This window comes from Sinohyriopsis cumingii, chromosome 18 (assembly GCF_028554795.1).
Source record: "Sinohyriopsis cumingii isolate HCF-2022 chromosome 18, ASM2855479v2, whole genome shotgun sequence".
Taxonomy (NCBI): domain Eukaryota; kingdom Metazoa; phylum Mollusca; class Bivalvia; order Unionida; family Unionidae; genus Sinohyriopsis; species Sinohyriopsis cumingii.
In genome coordinates this window covers 46,853,994-46,880,626 of record NC_142978.1, presented here as the reverse complement: position 1 = coordinate 46,880,626, position 26,633 = coordinate 46,853,994, and the positions used below count along the sequence as shown (strand labels likewise).

General features: G+C 34.7%; 1 protein-coding gene across 5 annotated transcripts in view; it reads left to right on the top strand.

Moving 5' to 3' along the window:
• The window catches only part of LOC149776562 (rho GTPase-activating protein 15-like), a 108,922-nt gene that overhangs the window by 65,310 nt on the left and 16,979 nt on the right, over nt 1-26,633 (top strand). For 4 of the 5 annotated variants that reach the window (XM_089941023.1, XM_089941022.1, XM_089941020.1 and 1 more), the window contains 6 exons: nt 5,033-5,123; nt 8,489-8,629; nt 11,820-11,918; nt 15,510-15,587; nt 16,529-16,663; nt 22,996-23,101. In XM_089941023.1, the coding sequence (XP_089797149.1) occupies nt 5,033-5,123; nt 8,489-8,629; nt 11,820-11,918; nt 15,510-15,587; nt 16,529-16,663; nt 22,996-23,101 (650 nt within the window). The remainder of the gene's footprint in view (nt 1-5,032; nt 5,124-8,488; nt 8,630-11,819; nt 11,919-15,509; nt 15,588-16,528; nt 16,664-22,995; nt 23,102-26,633) is intronic. The other variant, XM_089941021.1, reaches the window with a different exon arrangement.

The window sequence follows — 26,633 nt, the reverse complement described above, 5'->3', positions numbered from 1 at the left end:
TTTCTAAGTTATTATGATAAGGCAACATTAAGAATAAATCAGTTTTTGAAGTAATTCTTTTCTATCATATGTTCACACCTTACGAGCCTCCCACAGTTACTTCTGAAGAGCATGCATTTCCACTTTGGTGTAAACTGAAGTTCCAATCCAATGGGAGATCACCCTTGTCTGACTTCAACCTATTAAGTCAAATGACTGACTTAAAGCTTTTTGTATTTTGCTGAAAACTAGCTTAGGAGGTCTGGATTTGTGAGATAGTGGTTGTACTCTTAAGGTATTTTGTTTGAATATCTATTCCTTGATGAAACTTATTTTTATTTTATAATTGGTTCCTTACATATATTTGTGATGAAATAATTTATATCACAATACAGCAATACAGCTCTTCTGTAACAATTCATGAGCAGCAGGGATCCATAAACTTTGATGCAGCATATGAGATAGTGAGGAGGACAATTAACAGTTGGTGGTGGTTCGTGGTGGGGCAAGCTAGTTACTTTTGAAGTTAATAGATGTGAATCTAATATACATTATACTGCAAAAATTATATGAAGTAGATTTTAATAATAATGGATATTAGATGAAAAAGGAATCAATTAAAGTTAATACATTAATAACAGACTGTTAATAGAAATAGACTTTCAAATTCATGCATCATTAAAGTTTGCGTTAACACCCTCTTAATATCAGATGATATGTGTCCATTGTAGGCAAGTACAAATTAGCTAAAGCTTCGTAGCTAGTAACAGAAAACCCACTTGAGCCAAACTCATCAGTATGTTTGCACGAATTTATTCCTTAGGAGAGTGATTTCAAATGCTACCATACACATCCTTGTCGATAGTACATGGCAATAACTTGAGTGCATTTCTGTATCCTTTTTAGTAATATAAAACTCGGCACATAACAGGTGCAGTCTCAGAACACTTTATCCAAATCAGAAACATTAATGGAAAAGAAAGAGAAAGGAAAAAAATTTAAGCATTTTTTAGTTAGTTAGTTTTGAATATATCACTTCAGAATTTGAAGAACAGTCCTTAGATTAGCCAGAGGCCAGAACTTAGGAGTTACCTAGGGAGTGTGATTTTAACAGTAAATTATGTTGACCCAACACCCAGATGTTACTGTGATCAGAACCTTTCATGTATTGTAATTGGCTGGAGACAATAAATCTGCAAATTAGCTTGTGTAATCATATCGATGGACATTTACATTTTCAGCAGTTGAAATTAAGTTATGCTTAGATGCGGGATTAGGACTTAATTTTTGGGGTTCCTACACAAGCATTTTCAGGCAATGCCATGATAGTCAGTTGATTATTCGCTCATTAAATTTGATTCTAATTGAAAGTTAAAATTAAATTTTAATTTATAATACTTCTTTAATCAGTATTTATGTTTTATAATATTGTTACAAATAGGCATTTACAAACATTTTCATTGACCTTTCTTCCTATATTATTTTTTATTTATTAAGACCATATTTTAAAAAAAAAATGTCTTGCAGAATAAATGATTGCTTATTGAAATTTGTTAATTTATTCCAAATTCTGTACACTAACCACCTTTTTCAGCAATAAAATTGAAATTGCATTTTCCAGTTTTTTAATGTAATAAGCCTGATTTAACAGTATATTAAATAACAAGAGTTGATTAAAGAAAGAAAAGATGGAATGAAAGAAAAAGACAATACATACTACATGTAATTATATAGTCATGTAATAATTACATAAATAGTCAAACCATTTTCTTAATTAGGAACAAAATGATTCTCAGAAGTAATGAGAAACAAAATGATTCTTAAAAGGACACATTTTATCTTTTAGATTTTTTAGTTTTATCTATACTAGTCATAGACTAGAAGAGCTTATGGGATGATCTTTTTGTGTTGACCTTCATTCATTACTAGCCTCCATTAGCACAAGTTTGTTATCACTGCTCCTCCTAAATTACTTGGAGAATTGCCATGAAACTTTATGTATGCATTCATGCCATGGTCTAGTTGGTCCTAAACAAAAATGATGCCATGTGGATATTCAGCATGATCACTACATGAGCCATCTTGTGAACCTTGTTATTGCTACTTCTGGTGAATGGATGGGATTTAAATTAAAAAGCTTCTTATAATGTCTAGTTGATTCCAAATAAAAATGGTACCAATCTAACATCTAGTATGGCCACCACAGTATCCATCTTGAACTTGTTATCATTACTTTTCCTGAAGAAAAGTCGTATGGACATGGGTTTTTTTTCTCACTAGAAGATTTCTTTTGATGCCTACTTGGTCTTGCTTGCACATCCGATATTGCTGCTACAGAAACCATCTTGAGAATCTTATGAATACTCCTCTTGAATGGATGATCGTATCAACATGAGTTTTTACTAAAGACTTCTTGTGAGATCTAGTTGGTTCTAAATGAAAATGGAGCCACTCAGACATCCAGTAAGGCTGCCACAGTGGCCATCTTGAAAACCTTGTTATCACTACTTTTCTGGAATGAATGATCATATCAGCACATGGCTTGCACTGAAACACTTCTCTATGAAGTCATCGTAACTGAAAATGGTGCCAGCCTGTCTTCCAACATGACCACCACAATGGCCATATTGAACATTTTGTTTGGGGCTGATTTTGGATGATTTCACACACTTGGAGAGCAATGATGATCGAGAGCTAGCCCAAATTAGTTTAAAATCATGCATAGAGAATGTATTCTGTGCATTATGTAATTTTTATTGAACTGTTGACTCCTAAAGTGATTGTTGTGACACAAGCTATGCTGCCAGTAGAGGTATCTTAGCACTTTTCATGATATCTGTCTCTTTTCAACACATCTGGGTTCTTTGGCATCACATGAATGGTTGTTAAACTAAATATGTTTTTACATTGTTTACATAGTCTGAACCTTGCATCAAGGAATTTTTACAGATGTGTGTTTAAAAGACAGGCTACCCACAACACCAAAATTGCTGATTTCCTAAGTGGTTCATCTTCGGATGATTTTGTTGATGATAGTGATGATTACAGTGTTTTTTAAAGTTATGAACCATATCAGATTATTGTAGCTAGGAAAGCGTTAATGAAGATATAAGTGTGTAATTTTGAACTAAAAATAATGTTGAATAAGTCCAATGGACTGCTCTAGAGGCCTAAGTGGTTATAGCATCCACCTTGGGTGTGGGAGGATACAGGTTTGAAGCCTGGCCAAGTCATACCAAAGACTTATAAAAATGCTACTAGCAGCTGCCTCACTTGGCACTCAGCAGTAAGAGGTTAGTGTTGGGACTGGTTAGCCTGGTGTCAGGATAATGTGACAGGATTGGACATGATGTCACATGTCTGTGGCATGATGCTGTTGTGCTAGATATCACTATAAACTACCACACTGGAAACATTTTAGTGATATGATTGAAAATATTTGAAAGCTACGTTAAAATTCCAAATCACACACACACATAATCTGATGTACATGCTAGTTGGACAAAAACAGATGGCATGCATGTCAAAAACACCTCTTTCAGCAGTATTTCAAAATTAAATGTAGAAAAGGCAGAATACAATGCCTAATTAAAATACAGAGGACATAAAAAGAGAGTGCAATTTTTGTTTTGTTTTTTAAACAATTTATCCCTGGGGGATCTTGTGCTACAAAACTATATAGTCCTCTACCATTTAAGATAAACTGAATAATTTTTAATCTAAAATGAAATTAATAAGTTATGTATTTTATCAAAATATCTGTTTTAAAATGGATACTATAGCATCGATGGACTTAAAACCCTAATAAAGCTTTATGGCTCAGACAAGAAATCTGGCATAATAGTCAGCAAAGCACTGATTTAAAAGAGTGAAACTCTGGCAGATCTTAATGTTAGTGAAAAATCTTATTTTGGAACAGAATTATTCAAAAGACAGCACATATGAGTCACGGAAAATTGTACATTACAACCATAAAGAAAAGTTTCCCAACTTAGGCTGGCAAAGCTAGCTATTTATATGCCCTTTCAGACAGCAGACCATAAAGGGGGGATCTCAAGTGAGAACAATATTTATACACATATAAGATACAGATTTAGCTTTGAGACAGTCAACAGATTAATGCTTGTACAACTAGAGGTGGTGTTTTTAAAAGATATTGATTTCAGTAAAGCTCTAACAGAGTGGAACAGGAAGAATGACAGATATTGAAGTGTTAGGTAAATATTTGAATTAGTCTGTTAATTCCTCCACCCTCTTTTTTCTACTCCCACCCTTACTGTTGTGACAAAGGGATAGCCCACACACACACCTTTAGATAAAATCAGGTAGCATCACTACTTCTCGTAGACATCTGGTCATGTTGACATTGTGTTATCACCAGAAGACTTATTATGGCATCTGGTTGTCCTAAATGGAATTGGCATTACACCACAGCAGCAAATTTTGAAAATCATATTAACGCTGAAGATTATCAGAGATGGTTTTAAAATCAGCAGTTTAAAGGAAGAAATGGTTTTATCTTGAATTCTGGAAAGTCTTTTCAGCCAGTAGAGCACGAGACCCTTTAAGGGACTCCTTTTTTTTTCTTCTTCCAAATACATGTATATGTGTCATTATGTTTGTGATTACATGTAAAATACAAAAGGCTTGTGTTTGGCATCTGTACTTTTACGTTTATTTTCACATATGTATTAATATCCAGATTTTATATTAGCATGATATGCATCCAGAACATAATTAACCCTTGTTAGAGGTGAGATAGCCACAAGTTTAAAGCTGCTTTTAAATGAAAATGATACCTCACAGTGTCAAACAAATGTGTGTGTGTGTGTGTGTGTGTGTGTTAGTCAGTGATGTATTAAAATTCAAATATGCAATAAATAACAGACATTTCACTGAGTTGAGATTTGTAATGTGAAATACGTAATTTGTTTAAACATTTCAGCCAGTATTTGTTGATATTAAATATGTGCCACTAATTATACTTTTTTCTCCCCTTAATTTGTTGCAAAACCTGCATGTATTTTACTGTGTTATATAAACTTTTATCCAGGGAGCACCATCGGAAGTCACCGTGGAAACACTTTTATTGCCAGAAAATGATTCTGGGGAAAATAAGAGGAAACCCTCCTTTAAAAGTAAAGGTACAATTTTAATTTTTCTTTTCCTTTTTATTTATGACCATAAGCTCTAGCATTTTATTAGGGAACTGAAAGATTGAAATGAGGCCCATTTGTACATAAGAAATGTTACTATATTTAGAACTCGAACTCAGAAGTAGAATAAACAGCATAGATCTTGTTCTGTTGGCACTTGTTATATATATTTGATTTAATTTATATTTGATTTAATTTAATTGTTTGTTAGTTTGAATTTTTTTTTATATTCCATTACATGCTATTGTAATGTAACTTTATTTACTCGATTTGACATTTTCCAGAAATTTAGGTCAGTTCTATTTGCCCTGACTGCTTTTTGTAAACAACTAATAATAGAAACTTTGTATCTAATGCTGGCCTAGTTTTTTGACCATGTGACCCTTATCCAGGCATCTGTTTTGCATCTTGCTTAGACTTAATATTGGTGTTTTGAGAAAGTATAGTCATTCTGTGCCTTAACACTGAAGAAGTCCAAGTGTTTTATGTTGTGACCAATTTTAGTTCTAATTATTTTTATTTTCTTCAAATTATTTGGATTTCATGATTTTTTTTCTCCAGGAAATACTTGTGCTCTAAATTAATTCTTGGACAAGGACGGTTATCAAAATTTACACAGAATTCAAACACTGGAATATTAATTTCTGTGATTCAGCAAAGAACTTTTGACATAATAGTATGATGCTGACCACAGCATTCATCATTGCCTTCCAGTTTGGATTTCATAGGGATTCAGACTCAGTTTCATTATGATGTTTTATTACTGGGACTTCTGTTTTTTAATTCCTGGATTATTACTGGATTATTTTTGGATTTTTTTTTAGTAAACCATAAGTTCTTTTTCTCATTTTTACCTTGGTTTCCATGAAATAAATTGTTTGTTAAATGTTACAAAGCTTGCTGACTTCACTTTTTTCTTGTTACGTTTTGTAAGAACCTAAACACATAACAGCACTTTATATGCCTGTAAAACTGTAACAGTTTTGTGTCATGTATGATCATATGGGGTAATCAAATAAAAAGTTTAGAATCTTTACTGTATATACTCCCTTATAAGTTGAATATAGCTGCAAACAACATGGTCTGATCTGCCATTGCATAATGCATCAGCAGATTAGAGTCTTTCATTTGTTATACTGATTGCTTCTAAAAAAAATGCATGTTATTAGTGATGGCAGATCAGGGTCTGTGCAGTTTGCAGTTGGACTACTTTTAAGTGAGTATGCATGGTACTAATATGATGGTCACCTAATGGTCCAATTCACACACTAATGATTCAGAGTTAGTGGTATTGCATGCATAAACTTGACCAGGAAACCAATTTATTCTTTTATTTCCAGCAGTTTGTGTCATTGCAGGAAGATATCATGCAGTGTTCTGTACATAAAGAACAGTATAGTTGCTGATGCTTGGTCGCACTGAATAGGGCAATTGTTTTAAGACAAATTTACCCATATGTTTGGTATCTGGTCTAAACAGACTGCCATGAATGATACTGGGGAAAATAAGGCTATTGGCTATGTCTTGCTAAGGAATTGGGAGATAAATGCCTTTCCCAAAATCACTGAGCTTACTCAGGTTGGTCTGGCTGTATATCAAGCATGTGACCGTTGGATTATAATATTAATAATATTAATAATAATAATAATAATAATAATGACTTTATATAAAGAGGGTGACACAGTTAGTTGCATGGAACTAATCCTTCTTGTGGCCTTTTATTTTATGCATATTGACATTCACAGGATCCGTAGGGAACCTTGAAAGCCTTGAAAAGCCTTAAAAAATGAATTGTTCCTTCAAGGCCTTGAAAATTCAAAATATTGTCTGGGTACCTTGAAAGGCCTTGATTTTATTGAAACCAAAAGGAATTAATAAATAGTTTTCGTTTTACAGAATTATATTTTTTAAAAACAATCTCACGCTAAGCTTGTGCTGGAACGGAAATTTTCCCACAACTGGCCACTGCACAGTCATACAGTTTGAACTTCCAATTGTTCGAAGCCAGACTGCAGCAGTGGTTTAAGAACTCACGGTACTAATTCAGTTTCCATAGTAAACCTATGCAAACATAATGATATTAAAAATTCAATAACATAAAATTTCTGAGTGCTTATGATCAAACCTATATTTATCAGTATTGATGAAGCCTTGATATCAGCTTCTGTGTTGAGGAAAGGATATGAGCCATGGCATTTTCTGGACCTGCATGTGTTTGAAACATGTGCTTTTAATTCCGCAGCAAAGAGTCAGGTGCTAATTTTAGTAATGAGTGTTCCAAACTCAAGACTGTTAAAGGACTGAAATTTCATCAATAAACAATGTCTCTATTTTTTTCTCTCACTTAAACTAGGATGAACTCTCAAAAGTTTATTTTTCCTAAAACATAACTTACATTATTAACCAATCCTGGCCAGCCAAACCCACATATGCTCTATTTTATGTTCACCCATTTCCAATCTGGTTCTCATTTTTCCATATAATTAATACCGTGTGTTCTTAAATTTGAATCATTCTCTTTGACATGGCTGTCTGCCAATTCCAACTTTGGTGGCTAGATAAAGCAAAATATAAAGTTTGGATTATGAGCTCTTTCTTGGGTAGCTTTGCAAAACGCAAATTATGCCAGGAGGATATTGCTTTGCGTGCAATGGGAGAGAGTGCTGCACAGTCACATGCCTCTGAAAAAAACCAACGCTGGCTTAGTACAAGCAAAACAAGAGGCCTTCAGCATGAAATCATTTGTCATTGATCTAATTTTTTTCGTTCACGACTAAAATACCATAGGGATTGGACTTTATATGTTTAAATACTATAAAGATTTGACTTTCATTGAAGGTTAAAATTCCATAAAGATCAGACTTTCATTCAAGGTTAAAATTCCATAGAGATCAGATTTCTTTCAAGGTTAAAATTCCATAGAGATCAGATTTCTTTTTAGGTTAAAATATCAGAGTTCAGAGGATCTTGAATACAGAACCTGATGCTCCCCAAAAGTCTTTAGACAGTTTTATTTTTGTGTGTTCATTGTAAGATTCACTTGTCTCAGCAAATAAGGATAGCAGGGAACTCAGGAAAACCAAAAGTAGCAAACACAGAGTTTCAGTTTTAGCATTTTTTTAAGTCTCTGCACCACTAGCTAATCCATAAGGACTACAGAAAGATTAAGGGACAAATGCATTATAGTACAGAATGTTTAAACCCAGGTTTCTTTTAGTAACTTTTACCTATTTCAGGTTTTACAGTCTTACAACCCTATCTTAAGATCACTTAGACACCTGTTCAGCTTCCTTTAGAAACTTGTGATTTTGTAAGATGCTTAAATAAATCTGTTCTTGCAACTTTTTTATCAGATAAAGAGACAAAGCATGCAAGAAAACCTTCAGAAGGTGGAGGTATAGAGAAGGACAAAGGATTCATCAGAAATGTGTTAGTGAACTTCCTTAACAAGCGACAACCTGTCACAGCTCTCAAAGCCAGAGGAATTTACAAAGGTATTCATGAGAAAGGCTTTTAACACTATTTCTCCAGTGGTAAGACCAAGGGACCTGCCTTGTAAATGTTACAATAAAATACGAGTCAAGCTTTTCATTGGACAAGGTATCTTTTCACATGAAAATCTTTTAAAATTTTATAACATTTAAATGCTTATCATCAAAGAAATAGTGTTGAATCCCTGTTTGTGTAAATTGCTGATAAGCACTGTAATTTATTTGCCAGATCTTTGAAGTTTTAATCAGAGTTAAGCCTAATCTTGCAAATCTTATTCAGTCCTGACTTTGGATGGAAAAAAAACGAGAAAGGATCATGTATATTTACATCACTGAGTGCTAACATTTGTTAGAGCCTGATGGAAGAATTTAAACTCCAAAATTAAGAGACTTTTCTTGATTGCAGTGACAAAGTTGTTATGTTTGGGATTCTGTCAACTCCACAATAGTTAATACAGTCTTGTTTGGGATTCTATACACCCCATCATGGTTCATACAACCTTGTTTGGGATTCTGTCCATCCCATCATGGTTCATACAAGATTGTCTGGGATTCTATCTACCCCAACATGGTTCATGCAGCCTTGCCTGTGATTCTGTCCACTCCATCATGGGTAATGCAGCCTTGTCTGTGATTCTGTCCACCCCATCATGGTTCATACAGCCTGGTTTGGGACTTATCTACCCCATCATGGTTCCCTTCATGGTTCATACAACCTTGTTTGGGATATTATCGACCCCATCAAGGTTCATGCAAGATTGTCTGGGATTCTATTCACTCCATCATGGTCCATGCAGGCTTGTCTGGGATTCTATCCACCCCATCATGGTTCATGCAACCTTGTCTGTGATTTTATACCCCCATCATGGTCCCTACAGCCTTGTCTAGGACTATATCCACCCCATCATGGTTCTTGCAGCCTTGTCTGAGATTCTATCCCCCCATCATGGTTCATACAGCCTTGTCTGAGATTCAATCCCCCCATCATGGTTCGTACATCCATGTTTGGGATTTATACACCCCATCATGGTTCATACAACCTTGTTTGAGATTCTGTCTACTCATCATGGTTCAGACAACCTTGTTTCTGATACTGTCATGGTTCATACAGCTTTGACTGGAATTCTATCCACCCCATCATGGTTCATGCAGCCTTGTCTGGAAATCTATTAACACCATCATGGTTCATACGGTCTTGTCTGGGATTCTACCCCTCAATCATGGTTCATACAGCCTTGTCTGGGATTACATCCCCCCCCCATCATGTTTCATACAGCCATGTCTATGACTCTATCCTCCCATCATGGTTTATATAGCCTTGTCTTGGATTCTATCCCCCCCCCATCGTGGTTCATACAGCCTTGTCTAAGATTCTGTCCCCCCCAGTCATGGTTCATACAGCCTTGTCTGGGATTCTATCCCCCCATCATGGTTCATTCAGCTTTGTCTGGGATTCTATCCACTCCATCATGGATCATACAGCCCTGTCTGGGATTCTATCCACCCCATCATGGTTCATACAGCCTTGAAATATCCATGAAATTAAGAGATTACCTTGAAAACTCACTGAATTTAGAAACAATTTTTTTTATTATCCATGAATAATCCTTGAATTTGTTGAAAATTTATTGAATTACACACAAAGAAAGTTTGACTTCATCTTGTTTTAATATATAATATTAAAACTTAAGAACCAGATCACTTTGGAAGCAGAATGTTTGTTACTTGCATATTTTCTCCCAGAAATTAAAGAAATAAAATGGAATATAATTGAGTGGAATAAATAACACACACGCACCACCAGTGATTTTCTGAGTTCCAAAAAGGATTTTAAACTTGAATTACTTATTTGTCTTTTTTCATTCTGCTTTTGCAACAATATAAGATATGGAGAAAGTTCATTGCCCTTAAAATACAATATGCCTTGATAATGTTTCTGAAAAATCCTTGGAAATAAAAACTCCAGAAATGTATGAACCATGTTTATGATGCTTAAATACATGCTGTGTTGAATGGGTTGTTAATGTTGATAATAATGTCAGTCAGTTACTCTACAATTTGGGCATATTTTCAAGACCTGTTTGACATGTTGACATTGGATCAATGGGTGAAAGTGCTCCTAATTTCCATGGCAAGAATGAAAAGCTCAAAATGAAATCCCAATAACAAGAATGAATTTAGAATATACAGTGAAATCCCTCAAAACTAAAACCCTGGTACACTGAAATTCTCTCGAGATGCAATTTTTGGGTGTAGGTTTCCCGAGTTTGACCTACTTTAATATCCTTGGTTTTTAACCTTTGGTCATGAGTTAAGGAAACACACCTGACACATGCTGGGTCAGATTAATTTATCATTAGGAAATACTGCTATGAATCAGAATGTTCAAGGGGCATACAAGGTAGAAACAATATTTGATACGCTTGCCAACAGAGAGTAGAAGTGACAGTAGGCTAGTTTGAAGTCTTTAAACCTTGAAGAAAGATCAATTTTTAATGTAAATTATTATTGATTAAATGCTTGTAGATGTTAAGGAAGATTATATTGATATACTTATGATCTCATCATGATTGATACTGTTCATGTGTATCAAAGGATCAATAGAACTATTTCAAAATTTAAATCTGCAGCTTTAATAGGTAGGCCCGTGGCCTCGGTGTTATGCTTTGCCAACGGAGATAAGTAAAATAGTGTATTCAAAGTCAGATCAACACAGTTGATTTTCAAAGGAAACAGATCTTTAAATTACTGTATGTGAGTAACAGTGACTGTCATTTGTCTTCACTTGAATGTTAAGATGTCACAACAACAAGCCTAATAGGACTGAACTATATTTACAGGATGAAATTACTCTGATCAGAGAGCATGAATCTTTGCTAAAAGATGCTTTGTAAAACTGTCGGTAAAATGTGATGATCTCCTTGCACATCTACTTATATATATATAAAGAAGCATATTTTTCCTATTTAAGATACCCGTGGCAAAATCAAGGCTGGTATTGATGATGATGTGCTATATATATTTTGTTACTTTGTGATCCCTTGTAACCCCAAAACCTATCAAAATTAAGTATTAAATTTGGTCCCAGTTTAACGCTATTTTTGAGGTGTTCAGCTCAATTTATTAAAGGGAGTATTTGAATGTTTTGGGCACTAAGAGTCAAGTATACATCTGTATATATCATTTGTTTCAGATGCTGTGTTTGGTTCTGATTTGAAGCAGTTGTGTGAACGAGAAAAACAGAAAGTGCCTCTGTTTCTGCAGAAAGCCATTGCAGCCATTGAAAACAGAGGTATTACCAATTCTACTAGTTGTTAGATTTTTACAAACGTATGCAACGGAATTGGTATGAGTTGTAACTGAATTGGACTGAAAAAGGGAAATCTGTGCTCTATATTAACATTCTTCACATGCTGCAAGGGGTCCTCGAGTGGCCGAGTGGTCTAAAGTGGTCACGGGTCCGGATCACCGCCATCTCACCTCTGTCTGCATGAGTTCGAGTCTCAGGCTCGGCTAATGTGGGTATGTGAGAAAACCTGCAAGTAGCTTCTCGTGGGTCGGTGGTTCTTCCTGGGGATTTCCAGGGTTGTTCCTCCACCAGTTATACTGGCCGCCATTTCTAGCCTATCACATAGCTGCCAACGCTCACGAATTTGGTGTGAATTTCACACCCTTTTAGCGATTCACGAATTCACGCCGTAAGCCAAAAATTCACGAATTTTCCAATCCTCAATTATTTTAAATCTTTAATAAAATAACCGATTTCTCGTTAAGCGCTAGTCGTGATATTCGCAGTTGCCAAAACGGTCCGGTACTGCTGGTCACGATATTAGTAGATCTACAGCCGATTAGTACAGTTGGCCCGGTAGCAAGCATTTAGCCTCTTTTAATCTAAATATATAAGAGTAGTTTTACAAATGCTTTTGAGAGAAACTGGGGCTTAACCGGAAATTTGCTCCGTGCATGCGTCAAAACACTGATTGAGTTACCGTTCAGCCTCGCATGTAAGATTTTGAAAATGTCTTCACCACCAAGGAAAAAGAAATGTATTACTCAAAAAGTGAAGTTTAATTTAGAATATATCAAAAATTGGCCGTGCATTCTGCCATTAAATATTGATATTCATTCATGCTTTTTGCGATCAGTGTGTCATCGCAGAGACGATGTGAGGAAGAATGTCGGTTGCAAAAAAACACGTCGAAGTTGGGAAAATTAAGAATTCGCAGATTTCATCTCTGGAATATTTTAAACCATTTGCGGAAGACCTGCAGGCTACCAACGCTGAAGCATTACTTGTGAGTTTTCTTGTTGAACGCAATCTACCTTTATCAGCTGGAGACCATGCTAAACATTTGTTGTACATACCTATGAGAGTGACCAATCATTCTGGAGTTTGCAGAATTATTATAAATTTTAGTGAAAATTATGTATTCCTAATTACAATGACAATTTTCCGAAAAATAAGAATTTTGGGGATAAAACTTTCTATGTGGACACAGGAAGGAGAAAAGTACTTACCACCAGTATGGTCTACTTGTAAATAAAATTTAGTTTGTCAGTGTTAGAAACAGAATGTAATTAACAAAAAGATCAGGTGTGTAGACAGTAAGTAGGTTTAAAATGTCAGCAGAGGTGAAGATAAAAAGAAGATACAAATAATTTGTGTGTGAGTGTGTGATTTAGATTTTTAATGTAGCTTTAAAAAAAATTCAGTCATATCGCTACGATGTCTGCATTGTGACAGTTTATAGTGATGTCTAGCACTGGGGCATCATGCCACAGCCATGTAGCATGATGTCTCACCCAGACACATCATCCTGACACCAGGCCAACTAGTCCTAACGCTAACCTCTTAATGCTGAACGCCAACGGAGGCAGCTGTTAGTACATTTTTGTAAGTCTTTGGTATGACTCAGACAGGGTTCAAACCCACGACCTCCTGCATCCAAGGCAGACGCTCTAAACACTAGGCCACTGGAGTGGTGATAATTTGTGAGAATAGCAAGTATCATCCAGATATCAAACTTGATCCTGAGCCTGATGGAGCCCATCTATTGCCAGACTTTGACACCATCAGCCTTCTTCACACCTGACACTTCTGTGTGTGTGTGTATGTGTGTGTGTTTTTGGATTTTTAGGGTAGCTTTAAGAATTTTTCAGTCATGGCAGTCATTTGGGAGGAGATTTAGGGCTTTGCCTTTACCACAGACTGTTCTGATCCCAAGATTCATTCATGGAATCAGGGACCATACTACAATGTGGTTCTGGTAGTTCCTTCAAGATAGGGCAAGTCCTGAGTGAATGCGCTTCATAACCTAGGGATAGATGTCCTTAGGAAATAACTGATGAAATTCAACAACTCTTATGGAAGATGTTTCATTCCTGCCCAGATGGGCTTCTTTCAGATTGCCTTGTGTCAAGACAGCCTTGCATAGAAAAGAGCTTCAGGTTTCATTTGTGGAAAGAATCTCATGAGCAACAAAACCCTTCACTTTAAATGTTTATAAGGGGAAGTGGCAGGTTAATAGAGACTGGTGAGACCTTAACCAGAACCTCAATGATGCTGCAATCATATAAGACTTGCTTTCTGCTAGTACTACCCTTGGCATGCAGGGTGATTGAGTGACAGGCCCTTTCAGTTGACCTGAATTATCTTTGTTTTCGATCAGATGGTTTTGGTCCTAAAAACACTACTGGGACTTATTGTTAAGAGCTGGCTGTCATCTGTGAGCCATCAAACACATCCACTCTTCGCCATCAACATGTCAGGAAGAGCAGCTATATAAGACCCAGTCTGTGCTGTGAAGCGTTGCTTGGAATGCATCGTGAAGAGCCATGGATCCCGATGTCTTTTTCTTCCTGTTAAGGCAGGAAAAGGGGATATAACCCCTAATGCCCTGGCATCGTGTTGAAGTAGGTAATATACTTTGTTGATTCTAAATTGTCATAGGATCAGATATGCCTTGTGAGGATTTCCACTCATGAGATCAGAGTTATCTCAGTCAAGTCTTGTATCTGGATGCAACAATTAAATCCAAGATATGTTACAAGCTGTTCACTGGCATGCATAGGCAACCTACTAAATTTTTAGCCTCAAGATCTAGCATCACAAAGATGAGAATCTTGTGAATCCATTGGCTGTGGCTCAGATGACCACCAGACCCATTTGAGGACAGCACAACTCACTTCTACTAGATTCATTCCCTATTTTTCCTTTGGATGGAATAGTTGCTCTTTTCTCCATATCAGAGCGTTGTTATCACTTGTTCTCTGTTTCATTTGTGTTGCCTTTTTATCAGTGGAGTGGTTATCAATGTTTATGTAAAATTCAGGCAGTCTTCCGTCAAATGATATTGATGGTAGAATTACTTTTTCTCATGCATGAGAAAATCCTCTTATTTATTATCCTAGTATTAACTTGATCAAGGCATACATTGGATAAAGAAAGTAAATCAGTTACATTTCTCCAATAATACTTAACTTGCTATTAAGCCTTCACACAGCATCTTTATTGATGACAGTTTTACTATTTTTCAGTTTGAAGTATTGGATCTTTATTGTAATGTGTTTGTTTTTTCTTCAATAAATACCAGTCTGTTGCTTTTCAGAATTACTTTAGAACAAAAGGACAATAGAACACAGAAATAACTTAGATTTCAAACTTTCCGCTTTTTGAGAACCAGGACAAGAACTGGTTGCAGATGAGAATATGTAGGATGCCAGTACCATTACCTAAAAATAAAAATTAGAGCAAACAACCTAAACCTTCTGGGATCAGTTGGCACACTATGCAGTGGCAAATCTTTATTTTGTGCTGTTTTTGTGCACTCTAGCAAATGTGGTTAATAGAGGTTGCACTTAACTTGTACAATTTCTTTTACAGGTCTACATCATGATGGTTTATATAGGGTTGGTGGAAATGTGTCAGCAATACAAAAACTGAGGTGTGCAATTGATGCAGGTACGTAAAATTATTGCTGAGAATATAACCTATCAGTTTCTTGTGACTTTGCAGAAAACGAATATAACAAAACTAAACAGTACTTAATTCAGAAAGACAAAGGACGACATTAAGAGTTAGTTGATAGAAAATAACTGATGTTTAATGCCAAGAGTCTCTGGATTCAAGACAGAATGAGACACTATATATAAAGTCATTCGGAACATGACTATCATTGCAAAGTCATTTATCAGACAGATCCTGCATGGTGTATAACATCTCAGATGGAGTTGTATTCTTAATGGTTCTATTGACAACAATTTATTCCTATCAGATATCCAGATCTGTTCGATATATAACATTACAATTTGAATTATGTCCAGAGTTGCTTTGTACATAGCATTTCATCCTGTAGAGTGACCAGATCCATTTGATTTATAACATTATATTTTGAGTTATGTCCAAAGTTACTTTGTAAAAAGTGTCTGGTCCTGTATGGAGCTGTTTGATATATAACAGTACATTTTATGTTTTGTCTAATTTGGCTCTGTACAAAGTGTCTGGTCCTGTATGGAGCTGTTTGATATATAACAGTACATTTTATGTTTTGTCTAAATTGGCTCTGTACAAAGTGTCTCATCCATTAATATCTACAGAGCTATTTGTCCAGAAAGGCTCTGGACAAAGTCTGTCATCCTGCCTAGTGTCCAGATCTGTTTGGTGTATAACATTACATTTTATGTTAAGAGCAGCTCTGTAAATAATGATGCTTTCCTGTCTTACATGTGTGTCCTGATCTACATAGTAAAAAAAACAGTGCAAAACAAAAAGACAATACGATTGACTCTTTTTTTTAAAAATGTGCATTTTTTCATATTTGTCATCTTGAACAGCCATTTACTTTGTAAACCCAAACTCTTTAATTTTTTTCTCCTCATATTCTCTACTTTGTGTTTTTCTAGGTCAAAACGTTGATCTTGATGATGCAGAAACTTGGGATGTCCATGTGATAGCTGGTGCATTGAAGCTCTTCTTTCGAGAGCTGAAGGAACCAGTTTTTACATACAGTTCGTTTGATAAATTTGTAAAGGCATTAGGTAAGTGATGCCAGACATTGATTACTTGACTGATGTAATGAGTCCCAAACTCATTGGTACTAATAAATGAAAATATCTAATTCCCTATTTCATTTCTGTATGAAGAATCATTGAGTGTGACTGTAAGATATGTGACCTTTTTATTTTCCTATATTTTGATTCTTTGTTCTGATACTTTTGTTAAGTCTTATGTAAATCTAGAAATGTGAGTTTGAAGTCATATTTGAAGCCAGCAGTTTGTGTCTTATGTTGTCTGTCGTGTTCTTTGTACTTGATTCCATCATATGAACAGTATCGTGAGTGTAGCAACTAGACAAGGGAATCCCAAGCAGAAATGACTAGAACTGGGTACTACAAAATTCTTTGTACCTCGTTAATGGCATTATTTATGAATGTACCACAATACGCACCATGGTATATTGTATGTATATTAGGGTCCAACAAGTCAGTGTTCCAGAGCAAGGACCTGACTGTATTGTTCCGTCTGTCAATAGCTGGACAACAAAATATCTTGCTCTGATTTAAAGCAAAATAACACCATATTATGTCCATTATATTATTAGGAAAAAATAACACCATATTATATCCATTATATTATTTAGAAGAAAAGAAAATATTCCAGCTGAAGAGAAAATCACAGCCATTACTGCATACCAAATGGTCAGTACCATACAGAAGACACATTTGATTTGTGTATGTTAATATTTGTACAAGTTGCAATTTAAAAACTGTAACTGAAGTGGGATGATTAAGCTGACACTATTGCTGATGTTATGAAAGACATGCTGACACTAGAGATTCCATTGAGAAAAATATGAAGTGTTGTCACTGAAGCCTACAATGTACTAGCTACTCTATTGATATAATAGGGAGGGAAACTTTGAGTGGGATGCCAACACCTGTGCAAGATATTTATCAGAAAGTACCAGTAAAAAGAAACAAACTTACTCCACAAATGAGAAAATATTTAGTGGACTTGAGAAGTTACGTAACGTTCATACAGTGAACAAGTGCACTTCTGAAAATCATAGGATGATTTGCAGTCTTACAAAGGAATACTTAACACATTTACAAATACTAGTAATTAAGAAGGTGATGTTGGTTTTTTTTAAAAATTCTTTTAAATAAGAATTTTTCCAAAAGGTTGAAGCTTGCCCAAATATCTGTCACATCATTCCATTTGGCCAGTGCATTGGCATGCATGACATGAGTAGAAGATGTGATTAAAGAATCATAATTATATTTGTAATATTAGCCATTAATTTGTGACAGATACAGCTTTTTTTACAAACCAAGATAGTTTTTATATTGTCAGGAATAATAATAACATGCTGTTATCATTTAATAGTATTACTAAGGAATTTCTGTATGTTCTTTACTGATGGAAAGTACAGAAGTACTGTGGTAAGTAACAAAAGAAAAAATACAGCAGTATGCAGGTAATACAATGCACCTCTAGGAATGACATTATTTGTCTTGTACTAAATTATTTTCTTTTATCAGTTTATTTATAAATAATATATGATGGTTCACACTGTGGAAATAAATATTCTTGCCACTAAAACTTTGCCTAAATACAAGAGAACAATGTTGATTAACCTTTCCATAAATCAAGGCCTAACATTCACTTCTTTCTCTGTTATATCCTGCTCAAATACGTGAATCTTTCATAGTATTTGGTTATAAAACTTTATAGGCATTAAATATTAGAAAGTTTCTTTAAAACTGTTAGTCTAATTAACATGTAATTTCTGATGCCCATAACCATGCATTGAATTGTGATTTTACACTTTACCATACAAATACAAATCTTATAAGTATAATCCCTAACCATTTTCAACCCTAGAATCAATACTTTTACATTAAGGATTTGAGATTAAAACCTTGAAGCTGTTAATAATTTTATTCGTAATTTCATCTGAAAATACTGTGAGATAACATGATTTGCATTTGACAAGTATTAAAATGTTTAAAATTGTCATCTGATGTTGTGAAGAAAGTTATGCAGCCGTTTTCAGATTCACGATATAACATTTTTAGTATCTTCATAAATCATGACCAGTATTTCAGGCATTTTTGTCATTCCCACTTCGTCAGAAGCTTGACCTAGTGATCACCTTGGCATTGGTATGACTGTCTGTATTTCCACATTTCTTCTGTCCAGACCCCATTATTATGTTGTTGTTGTTGTGGGGTTTAATGCCATTTTTCAGCACATGATAGTCTATGCATGGTGGCCAGTATTAATGGTGGAGGAAGAACCTGGGAAAAACCCTGAAAGAACCACCGACCCACGAGAAGCTACTGGCAAGCTTTCTCACATACCCATATTGGCTGAATCCTAGACTCAGACCCACGCAGACAGAGGTGAGATGGCAGTGATCTGTAACGGAGAGCGCTTTAGACCACTCTGCCACTCAACCCCATTATTAAAATGTTTTATTTGGTCAATATCCATCCACACCCTTTTGTTAATGATTTTTATATGGTCAGTTTCCAACCCACAGTTAAAGATTTGTATCTGGTCAGTTTCTTGTGTACATTTGACCACAGGATCATGTTACTTACGTCATAGATACATCTTAATGTGTGCAGTACTAACTGTGACAGAAGTTCAGTGGCCAGATCAACTGATAGAACCAGTAATACATTAGTTGTTGATGAACTTTTGTCATTTCAAAATTTGACCTCTCACGTTTCCCCTTCACTGTAAATTATAGGTTGAGATTTGTCTCCTTTCCAAATTCAGCATTGATTATTTTTCTTGCTCTGTCGCTTATGAAAACATCTAAATTTTTAATAGCATTACAGTTGAAATGAGAGTACTTATAAAGTCATTAGAATATTTTTTAGTATGATGAAAAAAAATTTTGTTTTTTGATATTTGCTTTTGTACAGTGTTCATCCAGCTACAAATAGCAAAGTCAGTGTAGACCATAGACACATTGTGCCAACAGATCAGGTTGTGAATTGGTAGTTCCACTCATTATGCCAACAGGATCTGCCAGTGCTTTATTCATGACAAATCCGACCTATGCTGTTTGCATTTGGCATGTACATGGCTAAATACTTTGTTGTATTGTCATGTTTCTCATATCGGGAAAAGATTGAAATTAATTCTTTTCTAGACCAAATTTCCATTGCAAATATGATGCATAATGACAAATAGTATTTTATGATTAGCATACCTGGCAGCAAGGCCAAGTTAAGATTATGTTATGACCCATGATGCATTGCACTTCCATCAACAGATTGCTTGTTACCTCTTGGAAGACCTGATTTTGATAGAACTTGAATTTTATCTTGAAATTTGAAAACTTGAAAATTGAAATTTGCTTATATCATCATGTGTTTGTGGATGTGTTTGATAATGAGCATGATTACACATACTGTGTCATGCAGCTGCTTGGCTGATCTCATTAAAGACAGATTTTGGATCCTGATTTGATCAAACTTGGAATGTTGACTTCTATCAAGATCTTGCGCGAGTTTGATTATGGGTTCAATAATGTTATTGAGACTTGGTACCATATATACTCACTTATAAGATGAGCCCAACTGCAAACTGCACAGACCCAGATCTGCATTTGCATAATGCACTGGCAGGTCTGGGTTTGTGCATTTTATTAGGGGTAATCAGTAGATCAAACAACATAGGCCTTGATCAGCAGGCACATTATGCTATGGCAGATCAGGATCTATGTTGTTTGTAGTTTTACTCAACTTATAAGCAAGTATCAAATAGACTTATATCAAGATCTCGTATGAGTATAATTATGTGCAAGAGTTGCAGATATTAAAGATGATCTTACATCTGACTGGCTGAACATGCCAACATTTTAGCAACTCTGTCAAATTTAGGTATATATATATATATATATATATATATATATATATATATATATATATATATATATATATATATATATATATATGCATGAGATGATCTTGAATCTGATTGGCTGATTTCCTTACTGCTCAAGAGATGCCATTTCTGACCTGATTTTAATAAAACATTGTAAATTGGCTAATATCCAGATATTGTACCATTTTTATTATGACCAATTTCTATGGATATGAGCAAGATCTATGGACATGAGCAAGATCTATTCATATGAGCAAGATCTATTCATGTGAGCAAGATCTATTCATGTGAGCAAGATCTATTCATATGAGCAAGATCTATTCAGAGCAAGATCTATTCATGTGAACAAGATCTATGGATATGATCAAGATTTATTCATATGAACAAGATCTATGGATATGATCAAGATTTATTCATATGAACAAGATCTTTGGATATGAGCAAGATCTATGGATATGAACAAGATATATTCATGTGAACAAGATATATTCATATGAGCAAGATCTATTCATGTGAGCAATATCTATTCATATGAGCAAGATCTATTCATATGAGCAAGATCTATTCATGTGAGCAAGATCTATGGACATGAGCAAGATCTATGGATATGATCAAGATTTATTCATATGAACAAGATCTATTCATTTGAGCAAGATCTATGGATATGATCAAGATTTATTCATATGAACAAGATCTATAGATATGAGCAAGATCTATGGATATGAGCAAGATTTATTCATATGAGCAAGATCTTTGGATATGAGCAAGATCTATGAATATGAGCAAGATCTATTCATTTGAGCAAGATCTATGGATATGAGCAAGATCAATGGATATTTAGCTGAAACACATTTTATTTAATAAATTTGTAATTGGATATTACAAGAGGTAAAATTAAGAATGTAAAAGGTTAAAATAATGGATATTTATGAGGTGGTCTTGCATCCACTCTTCAGATTTTTTTATGCCAGATTAAGCTGGGTAAATGGGCATATATGATCAAGATCTCAGTTGAACAGGGCTCATATCATCAAGATCTCAGTGGGACAAGGCTTATTTCATTAAGATCTCAGTTGAACAATGCATATATCATCAAGATCTCAGTTGGACAAGGAATAAATCATTAATATGTCAGTTGAACAAGGCTCATATCATCAAGATCTCAGTTGGACAAGGAATATATCATCAAGATCTCAGTTGGACAAGGTTTATATATCAAGATCTTAGTTGGACAAGGCTCATATCATCAAGATCTCAGTTGGACAAGGAATATATCATTAAGATCTCAGTTGGACAAGGTTTATATATCAAGATCTCAGTGGACAAGGCTCATATCATCAAAATCTCAGTTGGACAAGGAATATATCATTAAGATCACAGTTGGACAAGGCTTATATATCAAGATCTCAGTTGGACAAGGCTCATATCATCAAGGTCTCAGTTGGACAAGGAATATATCATTAATATGGCAGTTGAACATAGCAAAGATGGCAGCTATATATCTGATCAGATTTTAATCAAACTTGCTACAACATGTATCATCAAGAGGTTGAATGAGATCTAGAGGATGTAATTTATATCCAAATTTTGATCAAACTTGTTAAACAGGATTATAGTGACAACATCTTGGATTAGTTTGAATATAAGCAAGAGACTATGTAATTTCATTGATAAACATTTAAACAACTTCTGTAAAGACCACTTAACAGAATTTCACCAATTATGATAGAAAGGGTCCTGGACTAAAAGATTTTAAATTTGTAGAAATAATTCCAGACTGCCATCATATATGGCAGCCATTACTAAAAACAGAACAGCTTTTAAATATTTTCTTCACAAAATAACACTGAACAGATTTATAACAGATTTGACAAATAGTTTACCAGCATTAAAGGATTATGGTTAGAGATAGAAGGTATCAATCTGCCATCAGATATGGTCACTGTAACTTAAAATAGAAGAGCCTTAAAACAAGTCTGTCTCAGAAATTAGTCAACAGAATTTGACCAAATTTGATAAAAATCACCATTTCCTGAAGGGTTTACAAATTTATACAAGTGCCGCTGAACTGCCATCCAATATGGCTGCCATTACTAAAAGTAGAAAAGAAAAATCACATCAAACCTTTTCTTTAAAGAAAGCTGCTCAGAAGTATTTGAAGACTTTAGCAGCAAATGTTAAGGTCTTTTAATATGGACATATTATATTGAGATTCCGTCAGATATGGATGAAGATTTTTTTTTAAATTGTGAAACCTCAAAACAGTTGTTTTCTTAGCATATTTAATTAACAGTATTGGGCAGAAATTTGACAGAAGGCATACTCCTGACAAAGATTTTGTGACCATCTATTTTTGCTTGACTGTTAGACAGATATCAGCAGGTGAGTGATGTAAGGCACTCATGGTCCTCTTGTTTTATTAGCATGTTATATCTTTTAATGTATATTGTACATTTTCTCCTGACAGTGATGGAAAAAAATGCAGAGAGGCTGAAGGGAATGAAGGCTGCAATGAATGAACTGCCCAAGTGCAACTATGAAACATTGAAGGTCCTCTTTGGCCACTTAACAAAGTGAGTAGTTCTCAAATGATATGAAACATGTCTCAACTGTCCCCTCAGTAACCAGACTTGTTCTGCAAACTAGTCACATATTTTAGTTCTGATATGGTTGTTCTTATACTATAGTTGTTTTCAGATGCCATTGCAAATGGTATATGGTGCAGTACATATAAATATATTAATGCATACAGCCTGAAAAATGGATAAAGTTTGCCTTTATGCAAACTCTAATAATTCCATACTTTTGTTTCCACTGGTAATGTGAACATTACAAAAGGTGAAGGTCCAGATACCATGGTTTCTTCTTTAGGGCTGTTCCATTAAAACATAAACCGTCCGGGGGAAGGCACTTTCAGATTCAACCAACCCGCAACAGAAGCAATTTTTAAAAAAGTATGATCCACCATCAGATATGTTTTAGTCAAAAAACACTGCCCCCTATATTTTTTTAAACATAATTTATGGTTATGGGTTAGTGGGCAGCAGAAGCGATTTTAATATTGGGTTGGGGACAGAAGCGATTTAAATGACAGCTGGCTGGAGGTAATCTACTGAATTCTTATAGATCATATAATCTACTGCATATTTTTATTTGTGTTCAGTCATTATAATCAATCTTTTGTCCCTTTGTTTATGTCACAGCCATGTATGTTTCTGATATTGTGAAATCACAAGTTTTCTTCATGGCTTATTATTTGTAGATATCATTGATCAGACCCTTAATACCTACTAATTTATTGTAGATGTCATTGAGCAGACCTTTAATACCTACTAATTTATTGTAGATGTCATTGATTAGTCCCTTAATAAATACTAATTTATTGTAGCTGTCATTGATCAGTCCCTTAATAAATACTAATTTATTGTAGCTGTCATTGATCAGTCCCTTAATAAATACTATTTTATTGTAGATGTCATTGATCAGACCCTTAATACCTAATTTAATGTCCATGAATATAGATTTTATGCTAGGGATTTCTATTCTGATAAAGAAATCATAAATTTGTATCCTTACTAAACTGTGTGTTTACTAAAGTGATCACTATGTTTTGCTATTTTTATTTATTGTCAGGCATGCTGCTTTTGATTTGAATAATAATTAAATTTTGTATTGCTTTAAATTTGTGGTCAGATGCTATGATTCCTTGTTTTTATTTTTTTCAATAAATGTTTTGATAAACTTATAATAAATGATTTGTCAGAAAAACATCAATGCATGTGGAAGTGTTGTAGAACATTTTCTGCATACTTTTATATTATTATTTCTTTATTTTTATGCCTTGTTGCAAGACTAATATAAGTTTATAAAAAAAGAAATATAGCAAGTTAAACATTTTTATATCATAAATTAGATTTTTTTAAAATATATGAAAGTTAAGGAATCATTTTTTCCCAGAGTACTCGTAAGATCAACATCATTGCAGTTAACTGTATGTATTGTCAACAGCATCATCATCATCATCATCACTGATGGCCTAGCAGTAACATTCTGCACTTTCAATCCAGTTGTCACAGGTTCTATCACCTACTTCTAGTCTTTCATATGAGTCTTATACCTATGGTCTGAGGGGTTTTCATGGCAGAGTGGTATAAGATGCTTGTCTTGTGATACAGATCTGAGGGGCTTCCATGGCAGAGTGGTACAAGATGCTTGTCATGTGATTACTTGCCTCCAGTGTGTACATGAGAATGTTGCCAGTTACTTGCGGAAGGTCATTGGTTCTACATAAGTGGTGTTTGGTGTCTCAAAAGTACTTGGATTTTCTTCATCAGTAAAACTGGCTGCCATATATAGATCCTCTTGATCTGAAAATGGTGCAACGGCCATAATTATCTACTGAAACATGAGGTATCGTGTCTAAATGACTTTGGCTGTTAGAGATAAACATCGAAACAACAGGTTCCATGTGCCAAAGTGTACTAAGGTGCTTGCTTGTACAGATAACTTGCACATCTCAGAGTGAGTTTTTGTCACAGATCAACCAATTTGGGTTGGTGTTCTTTCGGGTTCTTCCTCCATCTAATATATTGGCTACCTTGTTGAAACATAGCATTACCCTCCTCCAAAAAAAAACCTCAAACTAAATTGACAACCTAATCAACAACCACAACAGCAGCAAAGGTACTAGTCAATCATTTTTTCCACAGCTGTATGAGTTTATCAGTTTTGACTCAAGTAATTTTTGTAGACCTTTGAATATCATCAATGATGCATTTCTAACAATTACCAAATAGTCATCTCATCATCAGTTGGTACAAATGGATTTTTCATGGTGAGCATATGAGATGGAGAGGTCTTGAGCAATCCTGCTTCACATGCTGCTGAAAAGTTATCTCCCCTGCAAGGATGCTGCCAGAATTTCAGGATTTATTCTAAGTTTTGTGTGTGTGTGATCTCCAGTGAGGAGGTAGTGGCAGGAGGAAAAGCCATTGTTAAATATCTCCCTAACACTTAAATATCTGTCACTGTTTCTTACTTTTCCACTCTATTTAGGTTCTACTGAAATGAAAATATTGAAAGAGATGTCATCTCTAGTTGTGTAGCAATTATTACTGTGATGTCATTGGGCATGGTCATGTGTTTGTAGTGGGGTCTTGGTTGGGATGGCAGAAAGACCATAGGCTCACTCCATATTTGACAGCTAATTACAATGTTGTCAAAAGAATTAAACAATTCTAACAATTCAGTTGGATTCAGATTATATACTTGATTCATAGTCAGTGAACAGGTTCTAAAATTGATGTGTTTATTTTGGAGCCATGTTCCTCCATCACATTCAAGATTTTAATATACCAACAGTGAAATTAGTGCAGCTGCATCCTAAATTACTATTTTATTGACTTCAAATGTTTTTTAATGTGAGACTTTAATGCCAGAACTCATAGCTTCAGTGATTTGGGGGTTAAAAAATGAATTTCTTCTCAAACAAATAAGTTTGGTGCAGATTACATTGTTTTTAATGATATTGTGAGAATTCTTGATATGTAAAAACTGCACAAGAAATAAACATCAGATCAGGAAATTAATACCACTGGGAAAATACTGATAGGAATATGCAGAAATAATGATATTATTATTTAAATGGACTATGTGTTGACACTATAGTTTGGTTCTACAACTTTGCAAAATAGATACATAGGAATAACCAAACATAAACAAAACAAATTTTATCCATCTTGCTTTGAGTTTACACAGATCAGTTAGTCCCATATGTTTAATGTCATTTAATGGTTGCACATAGAGAGCATGTACTTCATTTGGTAATACATCTGCATGATATGAAAGTTAGTCTTGTCATTCTTTTGTTGCCATATTGATTCTGCCAACTAGAGATCTTCACACACTTAATTATGTTGTATGGAGATTCTCTGAGGAATCCTATGAGCATTAATCTGTTGATTGTTTCTGAATTTAATTTGTTCCTCCTCCTCTGTGTATGAGTATTGTTCTATAATGAGAACTCACTTTCATTGTCTGCTGTCAGAAAAGGTAAATACATAACTAGTTTGAACAAGTTACTGTTTTTTATGGCTGTGCAAATTT